Raw genomic sequence first — 15234 nt, forward strand, 5'->3', positions numbered from 1 at the left:
AGGTTAACATTTACTGAAGGAAAAATCCTAACGATTATTCCTAGTTGGCTTTAAGGTTTTATCCCAGGAGAGGGAACTTTTACTTTAGGAACTGAGGGGTCAAGTTCCCCTTAGGTAAAGCATACAAGGGAAATGCCTCTTAACTCTTGTCCAATTTCAGATCATTTGTGTCCATGACTATCACAGGCTGAGAAAGTGGGGGTCTCCAATTTCTCATCTCTCCAAAGTGATGCTTCAGATACCATTTCTTGTCTTAGGCAGAGAAATCTCACAGAATTAGGTGCCAGCAGCAGTGACGAACAGAGAATTCAGGAGTTCAACCACTGCCCATAAAATGCATTGTGTCTACTTGAGCACAGCACATTAGGACACCAAGTGCCTCCTGGACATGGACAGGTGATTCCTGAAGACCTCGCATAAAGTAAAATTGTTATTTTCCCATAACAATTTTGTGTTTGGTCTTTATATAGAAGGTATTAGTAAAAAACCACAAATTCTGGAGCCAAACCACTTAGTTCAACCCTGATCCTCCTTCTAACAGAGGGAACTTAACCTCTTTGTGCCACAGTTTCACCAGCTGTAAGATGAGGATGATGAGACACAATATCTCATTTAATTCTTCCAACAGCCACATCGGGTAACAATAATTACCTCGTGGAGTTGTTGAAAGGCCCAAATGAATTAATATGTGTAGAGTGCCTGGTACATAAGAGCTTTGTGTTTGCTTATTAATTCTTTTATTATTTTTTTAAATTTATTTTTTATTATTAGTAGTATATTCATTATTACAAATCATGATTTTTCTTTATGCTCTTTACCCGACCTGTCCCTCCCCCAAACCCCTCCCTCCCTCCCATCATCTCCAGTAATCTTAGGTTTGCTCTCGCCTTCTGAAAGTTCAGTGAATTGCTGTGGTCTTTTTTCTTTCTTTCTTTCTTTCCTTTCTTTGAATTGTTGTGGTCCTTTCTTTCTTTCTCACTTTTTCTTTCTCTCTCTTTTCTTTCTCTCTTTCTTTCTTTCTTTCTTAGCACCCAGTTATAAGTGAGAACATGTTGTATTTCTCTTTCCTGGTTTGACTTATTTCACTTAACATAATTTTCTCCAGACTCATCCATGTTCCTGCAAATGGTAGGATTTCATTCTTTTTTATGGCTGCATAGTATTCCATTGTGTATATGTACCACATTTTCTGTATCCAGTCGTCCATTGATGGACACTTAGGTTGGTTCCATATTTTGGCTATTGTAGATAGAGCTGCAATGAACATGGGAGCGCAGATATCCCTTTGACATGATGATCTCCATTCCTTTGGATATATGCCCAGTAGTGGGATTTGTGGTAGTGGGATATGGTAGCTCTATCTGTAGTTGTTTGAGAAACCTTCATACTGTTTTCCATAATGGCTGTGCTAATTTATACTTATTTAAAGAGAAACTTCCATGTAGCAATAGCATAAGCGGTTTACAATTCACTTAACCATCAGCTTTGAACTATTGAGATTCTTGACCTTTTTATAGTCTAGAAGACTTTTATTATTTTGAAATGTATGTATATATTGAGATTTTATTAATCTTTTATAGTGCAATATTTTAAACTTGCATAATTTAAATGAGCCTAAATGAGTATGCAAGATATGAGCTTTGGGTGTGGAAACGCAATGGGTGACATAAGGTGTCTTGTACTTCTAAAGGACAATTAACCATTAATCAATACGCAAGTGGTTCAGGATGTATTCACAACAGGCAGGCTACAGATAAATGGAGTTCACAGAGATACCTGTCCAGGTTGACTCCCAGCCTTTTACACACATTACCATATTCAAGTCTGACAATACTCCCATGAGGTGGAGATTATTAACGCCCCCATTTTACAGATGAAGAAACTGAGACCCAACACATTTAAATAACTTGCCCAAGGTCACTCGCTGCTAAGTGGTAGTACTGGGATTTAAACCTAAATACCTCACCCCCAGAACCCAGGTGTAATTGTCTTATTACAACTCAAAAAACTGTGAAGTATGCAAAGTTTCTCTTAGGTTCTTCCACTTTTTTCTGTCTTCGGGACCTGTTTATTTTGTAAATGCAGCCTTGCCCACAACTTATGTGTGGTATGCTTAGGGCAGACACTCCAGAAATACAGAAAGACAGAAAGTAAAAAGATTCAAACACGGTATGATTACCCAAAGAAGACCACCGTTAAAATTTTCGTGTATTTCATCCTAGTCTTTTTTCTAAGAACATGGATTTATTTTTTATGTTTGTTTTAGGTAAATGTGATCAAATTATATATACAATTTTAATCTCTCCTTTTTCCCCTCATATTACAATGTGCTATCTCATGCTATTAAAAACTTTATAAACTTCCCTTATATAGGCTACATAATGTACTGTTGCATGGCAGTTCATAATATACTTACTATTCTTCTCATATTGAACATTTGAATTTTTCCAGCTTTTTTACTGTGTGATGAATCTTTGTCCCCTCTTTCTTGATAGTTTCCCTTCATCTGACATTTCTTCAGATCTTCCTCACACACCCAATGACCTTGGCACCCCTCTGTCATTGCTTCTCTCAAAATTTACTTCCTGGAAAGGAGCTGATAAACTCATTTATACTAAAGTGTGTATGGTTGATTGAGCTTAATTTATTACTTCAAGGATACTTGTATCAATTTAAGCCAAAGAAATGAAGCTCTAATTGTGAGGTTTTAGTTATCAGAAAATCTAGCCCAGGAGACCCTCCCCAGCCCCCATCAGAAAGTAGACTCCACAACAGTAAAAAGGTGCAGGGCTCACTTAATTTTAGGAAAGCCTATGAGAAGTCAGTTTAGAGCTGCGGAGATGGTGATGTAGTAAAGGGAAGGAAAGAGTTTGTATAACTGAAGGTTAAAAAAAATGGGTAGAAGAGTGAAAGAGAATTAGAAAATTCACTTAGCAGCAGAGTCTATTTGGCACCACTAGCCCAATTTCTCCAACCCTCCTTGTTTGCCTTTCCCATGCTGCTGGCCGTAGGGATGGGGCCGCCCACCTTCTCCCCAGAAGAGCCTGGTCGGGTTCTCAGTCCCAACTACTCCACCAAATCTCACAGCTCTGGGGCCTGTGGTGGCCACAGAGCAAGTCACAAAGAGCGGAAGTAAAGTTCTAAGAAGGATCATCACCTCCGTGCAGGGAACACATCCAAGCTCTGTGTCCACAGACAAATCTCCCGCAACTCAAAGAGCCAATAATCCCTGCGCGGGGGGAGGGGGGGTGGATTAGAGGCCCCGTGTGAAAGTTCCCCATACCCTGCCCCAGCATTCGTTCTTTCCCTCCTCCCAGAGGCTTCAGGCTTTCACAAATCCCAGCCTGCGCAGGGGAGCAAGAAGGAGGCAGAACCAGGTTCTCCCAACTCTCCTGGCGCCTGCACTGGGAATGGCTGGTGTGCAAAAAGGAGTCGGAGGAGTGCGGGATGAAGTCCAAGCCCAAGGGGGCAGTGGCTCCGCCCCTCGGGATTAGGACATGAAGGAAACCCTAAATCCGAAGATCTAGCAAGAGGAAGAAAAAAACACCGAGTCAGACTGCAGCCGAGGCCTGCGGGGCGGTCTCCCCAGCTTCAGCCGCAGCGCCGGGCGCCCTCCCGCTCCCGCTCCCCCGGGACCCCGAGCGCCCCGCGCACGCACCCACCGCCTCCCCGGGCCCGCCGCTCCTCCTCCTTCCTCGCTGGTTGGCCCCGGCGCCGCAGCAGCAGGAGGAGTCGGGCGCGCCCGCCACGCAAAGCTACCGGGCGGGCAGAGCAGCGCGCGGTGCGCGGTCCCAGGTGACGGCGGAGGCGCTGACAGCGGCGGCACCCGCGCTCACCTCCTCCCCGGCGGGTCCTTCCTCCGCCGCGTCCCGGAGCCGCGGGAGGTCCCCGGGTGCCTCGGCCCCCGCGCGCACGGCCGAGCTTCGCGCACAATAGCGGCGGCCGCGGCGGCCGCTCCGAGCCCGGGCGCCAGCCATGGGGAAGCCGGCGAGGAAGGGCTGGGACCACAAGCGCTTCCTGAGGAACAACTGGCTGCTGCTCTCCACCGTGGCCGCGGTGGTGCTCGGTGAGCGGCGCGGCGGGGGGCGGCGCGCGCCCGGAGCCCAGGCCGCGTGCGGGGCGTGCGGCCGCCGGGGTGGGCACGGCGCTGGCGCACTCGATGCCCGGGGCCCTCGGCCTCGGCCTCGGAGCCACGCGGGGGATTTCTCCCGAGCGCGCTGATTTCTGCGTGCGAAGAACAAAGCTCGGGGACTCCCCTTGGGGTGCTCCACCAGCTGCCGGTTCCTGCTTTATCCAAAATGATCCAAGGGGCTTGGGAGGTGGAAAGGGAAGCGGGTAAACTCTACGTTCTGCCCTTTTGGAAACAGAGTGTAATTTGTTTTTAATCCTATCCTTCCCCCAACCCCCGCCCCTTTTGTTTTTCTTAACCACGTTGCCCCGACAGAGGTTAAGTGTGGATTGCAATTCTCAGTCGGACTGGGAGAGGCACCTTGGCCGCTGGGATGGCCGGTCCCTCACACCCCCAGAGGAGGGAGGCTGGGGACATTGCCGCAGTTCACCTGGGCAGGGCGTGGAAAGGTGTTTTCCCCATGGGGCGAGCGCCAGCGGCCCGCACCTGAGCTCTGACAGGCTGCCAGGTTCTTGCCTGGATTCGGAGGTGTGCCATTGTGGCCCTGGGAGGTCACAGGGAGAAGAGCTAAGAGAACTGAGGTAGCCCCTCCTCCTCCTGAGCTTCCTTGGTCTCCACGTTGCTTTTCTGTTAAAAATATTTTTTAAGCCATCTTTGTTTTTAAACAAGGTTGTGTTTAAGTGATTCACTCCTGACAGATCACTGGACTAGGTGGATGTCAGAGCCATGGCTCAGCGGTATGAGTTACTCGTATTCAGATTCTGAATTTCTGCCGGGGTTGTCCGTTTTTCGAGTTGGTTTCAGGATGCACTTCTTCGGGATTGGAGCCATGTCTGTCTTCCTTAACTCTGAGCTCGCACAGGTTGGGGGACACACAGCAGGTGCACCCTCGGGGCATGTGCATTCCTTAGCAGGCTCCACCTTCTGGTTGGAAACTATGGTTGGATTTGCTAGAAAGGCAGGTGGGGAGCAGCCTGTGTGCCTCCCAACCTGAATCTTCTCCAGCTGCTGCTTCTGCATCTCGGAATATATGGTGTTGCCTGAATCTCCTCGGGTGCCCCCTCACCCCAAAATGCCTTTGGAAGTGAATGGGATCCGTGGGGTCACATTGGCTCCTCTGGAACTGTGTGCAAAGGAAAGTCAGGTTTCTAGTAAATAAATAACATCCTGGAATTGCCTTAGCAGGGGCCATTTGTGTAAAGAAAGGAGAGAAATAGAGAAGAAAGTCTTGACTATTTCCCCTAGGAAGTGCCAAATGGCTTTGGGCATTTTTAGAAAAGGTTTATCCTGTCCCACGACATTTAAATAGCAGACCCTACGAAGAGAGTTAATTTGATTTCCTTTCAGCCAGATAGAAGAGATGGCCTTGTTTATTTTCCCAGTGATTAGTCCAGATTTAATTGTTTTTTAAAGACTTTGGGGCGTGATCTTAGACTTGTGACTCTCTCCAAATTCACTGTGGCAATGGAATAATCCTGTCTTTTCAACCATAGGGCTCTCCAGAGATACCCACCTGTTAATCAGGTGCTGCACACCCGCAGTCGGCATACCAGGGGCTGGTTTGGAAAGGATTTTGAGCAGTTATTCTCTGGCCTTTAGAAACAGTTGTATAAATACATCTTCAGGGTTAAGAAGGATTGTATGCCCATTTTGCAGATGTGGCCTTTGGTCTCAGATGGGCACTTTCCTCCCGTTTTAATATGAGTGAGCCCCTGGAACTTGATTCAGGTACTTTTCAACAGAGAGGAAAAACCACCATTTAAAAATTTAAGTGTCCAGCTGAAGTCTTGCTGGACATTTGCTCCTCCAGATGGCAGCACAGGGCAGTCCCCTCTGTGTGTTTCCACTTCTGGTCTGATATGTCTAGTCCACCCGCAATGTGCCCCTCAACAAGCACTTCCTGAGGTCCTCTTTTTTTCTCTTTCTTTGGAGCATGTTGGGCCTGAGTAGAAATCATATCTCTGTTTGTGCAGTCTGCACTGGCTCATTTGTTTAACCAGCAATGAAATTCCAGTGACTTATAACAGTAGCACTGAGTCTATGCATAAGCCCTTGCTAGGTCATGATAGTAAGAGTTTATTTTGTAACTGTCTTAATTGATCCAGAAAAATCACAAGAGCTCTCATGCAGCCTCCCTTCTGACTTTTCAGCATGTGGACCTTAAAGAAAAAAAAACTTTTAAATTTAACTACCGTGATGAAATGGCATCTTCTGATTCAAGCCATTGAAATGTTTGGTCTCTGCTATAATTCAGCAGTTCTGACACTTTAAAGTATTTTGGTTATTGAAATGAGGGGCAGAGGTTTTTATGAGTCAGCTTAAAGCCTCTGATTTTTCAAGATATAGCATGTGAGGGGAAATGCAATTAAAGGCCATCTTTATTAGGTGTATTAAAGGAATTTAATTCCTTTGATGGACTAGGAGATGCTAAGAGCTAAACATTTCTGAAATTCTTATTCACCGGATAAAGGGATTGAACAGTTAAGTGACTGTATTTGTTAATTCTTGTGAAACCCTACAAGGTCCTGAAAGTAATATCTTGGATTTTCAGGAGAGGCCTTTACTAAAATACCATTAGGAACATTTTCATTGCTTTCATTACAATTGTCACAGGCTTTCTCCTGCTTCTGTAGGATAGTGGAATGATCACAGAGCCTGGAGTCAAGAGTCCTAGATCTGAATTCCGGTACTACCAGGCTCTGCCATTTAGACAAATTGCTTATTCTCTGGGATCCTCAGTTTTCTCACATGGAAAGTGGGGATATTAGTCATTATCTCATATGGTATTAGGGTAGGTTAAGAATAATGTGAAAATACCCAGTTGTGTGGCTGGCATATAATAGGCACTCAATAAATGTTATTTTAAGGTAAATCTGAATAATTTGATTATGAAAAATAATATATTCTTATGAAATAAAGTTTCTCATGCTGTGTCTCTTTCCCTCTTTTGCTTGGTGTCCAGCCTATAATTTAGAGTCCAGAGTGATTCAAGTGTTTTGATGATGTGCCATGTCTAGTCCAATACCCACTTCGGTAACATTATTCATTTTTTAAAAAGGGAAATGGAGAGAATTAGTCATTTTGTTTTGTGCCCCATAGCCTAATTCTCAATTCATTTAACAAGCAGAAATTCTGAGGGAAAAATTTTTGTGCTCAGAGTGGGAATTCTGTCCAAGCAGGATGACTGAGTGTGAGAATTCTGCCAGCCTTCTGATTCAAGTCACCCACTAATGATTATATTGTATGTAATGTTGGTAGGGCACCTGTGGTTGTCTTCATCCTAGTCACAACATAAAGCCTGATCTTTCTCTCCAGACCAGTTATGTGTTATTTCAGTCATTTGAAAAATCTGTGATTTCAAGTTTAGGAATTTTTAGAAAAGGCAATAGTTGTTATTTATGCGACGGAGCTGGCAAGTGCATTCATTCTAAATCATTTTCTTTGGAGCACTAAGGAAGCTATCATTTATACATACTGACTTCATTGTCTAAAATCTGAAACAATTCCTTCACATTCTTAGTAATACCCTTGCCCAGCCTTGTGTCTCCTACCCTGGAGCTCTTGTAGCATATGTCCGACAGTGCTAATTTGAAACTTGGCATATGCTTTCTTGTTCTTTCTGTTTTTATGTGGGTCTGGAAATTCCCTGAGGATGGGGGCCAGCTACAGCTCACAGTGGTTCCAGGCCCAGCCCCTCACCTGCACAGAGCCTTGGCTCAGCCGTGTTTAGGAATATGCCTGCAGTAACTGGCACTTGTGTCATTCATTCATTCAACAGATATGTATGGGGCCAGGGACTGTTCTATATAGCTAGGTCACACAGCAGTGAGCAAACTCCCTGCCCTCATGGAACTTATGTTTAAATGGAGAGAGGTAGACAGTAAACAGAATAAATAGGTAAAATACTAGAGTATGTTAGATGGTGATTGAGCTCTGGAGTAACATCAAGCCGGGGAGGGAACTACAGATGACAGAGGGTTGCAATTTTAAATAGGGTGTCAGGTTAGGCCATACTGATAAGGTGACAGTTGAGTCAAGACTGGAAAGAGGTGAAGGAACAAGTCATGCAGCTATCTGGAGAGCATCCTAGCTCATTTGAGAAACAGCCAGGAGTGGAGTGAGTGGTGGGGAGAGTAGGAGGAGATGAGGTGGGGTTAGGAGTGGGACAGAGCAACAGGGTGATCTAGGTGCAAGGTGCAGGCAAGGAGACATGGGGGCCTCAGCTGAGCAGCTGATAGTGGGAATGGAAGGGAGACAGCTGTGAGAGGTGTTCATCAGTTTAACCTGTCAAGGCTCAGCTGGATCTGGTCCAAGGGAGAAGGCGATGGTGATCTCTAGCAGGATGGGAAGTACTGGAAGGGGCACAAGGTAGGAAAAGGACATGGCAAGTACCATTGTGGACATGTTGAGTTCAAGGAGCCTAGGGGGCACTCAGGGAAAGGTAGCAACAAGCACTTGGATAAGTGAGTCTGGTGCTCAGAAGATGCATTTGAGTGGAGTAGCAATATATACAGCATGTCAGGCACAGGAAGTGGTTCAAGCTTTGCGAATGAATGAACCTATTTTGGAAGAACAAGGACAAGACAAGACCAAAGATAGAACACTGGACAACTTCTACGTTGGAGGTCTGGGCAAAGGAGGGGACCCACAGGAGAAATCAGAAGTGATAGTAGCTGAGAACTGGAGCAGGTGGTGGCTGAGAGACTCAGCGTTTGGGAGGATGTTAAACAGTGCTGGGAGTGAAGGACAGGACATGACCTTCTGGTCCTTTCTTTGGAGGCATTTAGTTGTGAAAGAATTGGGAGAAAGTGGTAGTTAAATGTAAGATCCAAAGAAGAGTTTTGTGTTTTTTAAAAATTCTGTTTTGTTTTGTTTTAAAGAGACTTGAGTCTGATTTAACCTGAAGAGAAGCAATAAAAAATTAAAAATTAAAAGTACAAATGCAAAAGAGAGAGAGAACAATGAATGATGATGGATGGGATGAGGCCCAGGAGAATAGAAGATAGCCTGAAGTGGAGGGGCCTGGGGAGGGCTTGAACCTGACCAGGGATGGGACTTCACACTCCTGAGATGGAAAGAGAGGAGGTGAAGGTTAAGGCTGTATTCCTGTCCTGTGGTTGATGTGAAAAACTGGGTGGCTTAAAACAACAGAAGCTCATTCTCGCCAAGTTCTGGAGGCCAGAAGTCTGAAATCCGGCAGGACCACACTCCCTCTGGACACTCTAGAGGGAATCCGTTCCTGGTCTCTTCCAGCTTCTGGTGGCTGCCCCAGCATTCCTGGGTTTATGGCCACATCACAGTAATCTCCACCTCTGTCTTCAGGTCACTTTCTCCTGTGTCTGTGTGTATGGTCTCCCTCTAGCTCTGTCTTGTGATGACATTTAGAGGCCACCCAGCTAATCTTCCTCTCAAGATTCTTAACTAAATCATGTCTTGCCGTATAAAGTAATAGTCATTCTTTGCCATATAGGCTAATATACATAGGTTCCAGAGATTAGGATATGGACATATCTGTTGGGGCCTACTATTCAAACTCCTACAAGAGGTAACAGTTAAGAGCTGAGACTGCTGTCAAAGTGATCTTTCTAAGATATGGATTGGATCATATCATTCTGGGGCTTAAAAATGTCCATGGCTTCCCACTGTCCTCAGTGTGGGGGAGGGCATCTCTTTATCATGGCGTCCAAAACCCTTCACCATCTGCATCCAGCTTGCCTGCTGCATCCTTCAAGACTCAAAACACCCCTTCTTCTGGGTAATCCCCCATCCCCATTTCTCCCAGGTGGTACAAAATACCCTCCCTTCCTGTCTCACATATTATAAGATCTAAGACATGTATTGTTTACTGTGTGCTAAGAACTGTTCTTAATGCTGTATGTGAATTAATACATTTGATCTTTCCATCAAGCATATTTTCAGGAAACTGAGGCTCAGGGCAGGGCTAGGGTTCAAACCCTGATAATCTGGCTCCAGAGACTCTGCTCCTAAACATTATGCTCTTATGTACATTGCTGTACAAAATCAAAATCTACTTAGTATTTATTACTCTGTATTTTGATTTTTCTGCTTCCCTCACCAACCTATATTGTCTTGAGGGAAGGAATCTGGTGTTGAATCTTATCTTCCTCAAAACTAGATTGTATCAGGGTGAAGCTGGCCTCATAGAATGAGTTTGGGACAATGGCCTCTTTTCCAAATTTTTGGAATAGTTTGAAGAGAATTGGTATTAATTCCTCTTTAAAGAGCTGGTAGAATTCAGCAGGAAAGCCATCTGGTCCTGGCTTATCTTTGTTGGGAGACTGCTGCTTACTGCTTCAATCTTGTTGCTTGTTATTGGTCTGTTTAGGTTTTCAGTGTCTTCTTGGTTCAGTCTTGGTAATTTGTGTGTATACAGAAATTTATCCATTTCCTCCAGGTTTTCAAATTTGTTGGCGTATAGTTGTTTATAATAGTCTCTAATGATTCTTTGTATATCTGTGGTATAAGTTGTAATGTCTCCTCTTCCACTTCTGATTTTTGTTATTTGCGTCTTCTTTTTTAGTTAGCCTAGCTACTGGTTTGTCTATTTTGTTTATCATCTCAAAAATCAACTTTTTGTTTCATTGATCTTTTGTATCATCAAATATACAACAAAGAAAGAAAACTACAGGCCAATATCTTTGATGAACAAAGACACAAAAATCCTCAATAAAATATTAGCAATCAGAATACAGCAACACATAAAAAAAAGTTATATACCATGATCAAGTAGGATTCATCCCAGAGCTGCAAAGATGATTCAAAATACACAAGGCAACAAATGTGATACACCACATCAACAAAATCAAGGATAAAAACCATATAATTTTCACAATAGATGCAGAAAAAGTATTTGACAAAATTCAATATCCCTTCATGATAGACTTAGCTAATTAGGTATTGAAAGAAAGTATCTCGCCACAGTAAAAGACATATATCTCACCACAATGAAAGACACACTTCCAATATCATCCTGAATGAAGAACAGGAATGAGACAAGGATGCCCACTCTCTCCACTCCTATTTAACGTAGTAGTGAAAGTATAAGCCAGAGCAATCAAGCAAGAGAAAGAAATAAAGGGCATCCAGATTGGAAAATACAAAGTCAAACTGTCCCTGTTTGCAGATGACATGATCCTATACATAGAAAAACCTAAAGATTCTACAAAAAAAAAGTCTTAGAGCTGATAAAGGATTTTGGTAAAGTTGCAGGATACAAAATCAACACACAAAAATCAGTAGTGTTTTTATACTCCAATAACAATCTGGCAGAAAAAGAAATCAAGAAAGCAAGCCCACTTACAGTAGTCACCAAAAAAATTAAATACCTAGGAACCAATTTAACCAAGGAGATGAAGGACCTCTACAACAAGAACTACAGATCATTGCTGAAAGCAATTAAAGAGGACACAAAAAGATGGAAAGACATTCCATGCTCTTGGATTGGAAGAATTAATACTGTGAAAATGTCTATACTACCCAAAGTGATCTACAGGTTCAGTGCAATCCCCATCAAAACACCAATGGCATTCTTCACAGAAATAGAAAAAAAACGATACTAACATTCATATGGAACAACAAAAGACCCCGAATAGGCAAAGTAATCCTGAGCAAAATTATAAAGCCAGAGGCATTACACTACATTGTTGGAGTTTCCTCAAATAGCTACAGATAGAGTTACCATACAATCCAGAATTCCCACTGCTGGGTATATACCCAGAGCAAGGGAAATCATCATGTTGAAGGGATACCTGCACTCCCATGTTTATCACAGCTCTATTTACAGTAGCCAAGAGTTGGAACTAACCTAAATGTCCAGCAACAGACAACTGGGTAAGGAAAATCAATTGAATACTACTCAGCCATAAAAAAGAATGAAATTCTGCCATTTGCAGCAACATGGATAAACTTAGAGAAAATTATGTTAAGTGAAACAAGCCAGGCACAGAAAGAGAAATACCACATGTCCTCACGCATAAATTGGAGCTAAAAGTTAAATAAATGAAAGAATGAATAAATGAAAGAGAAACAACAATCAAAATGAAACATTGAACTTTCAAAAAAAAAGAAGTGAAATGTGGTTATTAGAGGTGGGAAAGAGGGTTGAGGGGTGAGGGAGAAATTGGCTAAGGGTCACAAAGATTGATTATGTTTTGTAAACGAGTATACTAAATATCCTGATTTGATCACTACATATCATACATAGGTATTGATATTCAAATCTCTATCCTACAAATATGTATAATCAAATATGTTTCAATAAAAAAAACTGTCAAAAAAACCCTACATTATAAACCCCTTAAGGGTACTCCTGTTACATGTGGCAGGCACTGGAAAATAGAATTAAAGTAATGAAACTGACTCTTAAAAGCTGTGTTTTAAAAAAAAGTGTGTCTGATACTTGTATTCTCTGGGCTTTTGTTTCTTATGAAAAAGAAAGGGGTTTGGATTAGCTGGAAGAGCAAAGAGGATTCCATTCATGTGCCAACTCTCATTTATAGATGTCATATGATGTTTGTTGAGAGAGAATTAGAAACAAAAGTTCTGAAATTGATTACTGATGTCAGCCAAGGGCATAGGATCAGGGAGTAGTGGTATGTGTGCTGCATACTTGTCGACCCTTGGTTAGAAAATCTCTGAGATTCCTTCTTGCTTTAAGAACCTTTAGCTCTGTGACTGTATAGTCATTCCTCAGTTCATTGCTAGGAGCTAAGGGAGGGTTAAAAGATATCACCTGAGGATGAAATGACCTTGAAATTGAGTCAATTGTTCTGTGTTTGAAGTGCTGATCAGTGACAGAGATAATAATGTAAATTGCAAATAGCGTTGTTGCCAGGGTATTGTTCTATGTCAGTATAAGATTACTCATTACAGCAGTAACAGGAGATCTAATAAATGTGTGTTTTAGGACTTTATGTCTCCAGTTAAAAATATTAATAAAGCACAGAATACTCCAAAAACAAAATAATAGTGTCTTTAAAAACTTTTCTTTGAAATGATAGGAATAGCCTAGTTCCTGTACCTTCAAAATCAGTCATTCCCACAACATACAATAAATAATCAGTTGGACATAGGGAAAACAAAAATAGCATAGTTGTCCATATGTAGTGAGGACTTTTGCTTTTAATGACAAATATAGCTTTATATATTTCTGAAAGCTGATGAAAACAGACGAGGTTTGTTAGTGTAGTCATATATATTTTATTTGTATTAGCATATTTATTCCATAGCATGCCATGGACATGACAATATTATTAGCAAAATAATGACCACTACTAATTGATTACCATAGTATTTTCTAGAAATTTGGGAGTTGATAGTGTGTTAGATATGTCTATGTCACTTTGTGTGTGACTAAATGTATGCACGTATACACTTATATATGTGTCTATAAGATATTGCTTATACCTTCCCTGAGGTACTTAAATAGACATATTCTCTCACTCTCAGTATGATATATATATCATGTATATCTATCTATCTATCTATCTATCTATCTATCTATCTATCTATCTATCTATCTATCTATCTATCTTTCTATCTATCTATCATCTGTCTGTCTGTCTGTCTATCACATGTATCTGTTCATTTAAGTACCTTAGAGAAGAGATCCATTAGCTGGCTTGGCCCAGGTTCCACATACTGAAGAATGAGGAAAGGAAATTGGGCTTTGAATGTCTATGCCTGGTGCTTTCATTTCTAAAACCAAGTCAGAACCAGATTTGGGGCATCACTGTATGATTTTGACTTTTGGTTGTTCCATGCAAGGTATATACCTCAAGTGTATCAATCAAAAGCTCATACAAAATTATCTGAACACAAAATTATAAAATGAATTTTAAAAAAGTATTTTACGTATTAGACTCTGCATGTCAAGGTTGGTATATACATTCTTAATGCCATCTGTTGGGAGGACTTTGAATGTAAATTGCTAATGGTTAATATATTAAGTACCTTGTTAGATTTTGCTTAATGTAAGATACAGTGTTCTATTAAGTACAATAAAAACTACAGAATCAAAGTTTCCCACCTGTCAAAAATTTGAGCACCGGGCATAAGAAATAAAGGAAGCTTCAAATGAAGACACGCCAGGCAGAAAATTTTGTGTGCTAAATCAGGATGTGGAGGGTTTATGGCTAAACACCCTGGGTCAAGTCAGACCAGGTGTAAACCGTGGGATTATAATGCGCTGTTGGAGAGCGTGCGCACACGTGTGTGAGCATTTGCTTATCAAGACAAAACTTTCCACATTAATTACTTGTGAGAAATTGTGATTACCTTTAACGGAGCTGAGACTGAAAATAACTGTCCCAGGGAGTCCAAGACACACTGGCCAGGTGCCAGGGAAGCTGTGTTCGCCTGAGCTACTGCAAATATCCTCTGTGTTGCTGGAAATCTGGAGTCACATACACTGTAGGGTCTCCACCACTCTCGAAGAAAATGCTCTCATTTTTAGATGACATTGAGTGGTCCATTTAAACCCCCCTGCAGCAGTGTCTGTTAAAGTAGCAAGTGTTTTAAATGGCCTTTGCTTTTTTGGATGTTAAACATCTTCTAATAGAAGACAGTATCGGAGACCGTCACTATGAAGCTAATAATTCATTTTGGAGCTATAGTTTAGCTCAGCGGATAGATTTAGAAGGACCTAATTTGTTATACTTGCTGAGGGAGTAGCCTCAAATTGCAACAAAGAGTGCTCTGTTGTAATTAGTACACTCCACAGTAACACCTCTGTTAATGGAAAGGAAGTATTCCGGTGACTCACTCATTGCCAGAAATGTTACTACCTTACTTTGAAAAATATCTGCTGACTGCCTATTCCATTACCAGAGGTAGAACATTTCCTTTCCAGCAAATACTCCTGCACTTCCCGGGATGGATGGAGCTTGTCCAGCTCACAGACGCTTCTCACAGTGTGTCCTGGGTTCTTCCTCTCCCGAGCCCAGCCCTAGCTGTGTAAACTCTGGGCAGTGGTCCCCACTCAGCCAAGATGGGGATGGGGGGACACTGTGCCTCATTCTCCACCACTAAGGCTCAGAACCAGCACTGAGGAGAGAAGACCCTCCACCTGTCCCTGCATGCTCGGG

At 42.4% G+C, this 15234-nt stretch overlaps 1 protein-coding gene across 1 annotated transcript in view; it reads left to right on the top strand.

The window, feature by feature from the left end:
* Positions 1–3975: 3975 nt before the first annotated feature.
* Positions 3976–15234, top strand: part of SLC1A1 (solute carrier family 1 member 1) — a 76792-nt gene continuing 65533 nt past the window's right edge. Inside the window, exon 1 of the mRNA XM_063080747.1 lies at positions 3976–4066. Coding sequence (XP_062936817.1) covers positions 3976–4066 — 91 coding nt within the window. The remainder of the gene's footprint in view (positions 4067–15234) is intronic.

The sequence above is a fragment of the Cynocephalus volans genome, chromosome 16, assembly GCF_027409185.1.
Source record: "Cynocephalus volans isolate mCynVol1 chromosome 16, mCynVol1.pri, whole genome shotgun sequence".
NCBI classification, from domain to species: domain Eukaryota; kingdom Metazoa; phylum Chordata; class Mammalia; order Dermoptera; family Cynocephalidae; genus Cynocephalus; species Cynocephalus volans.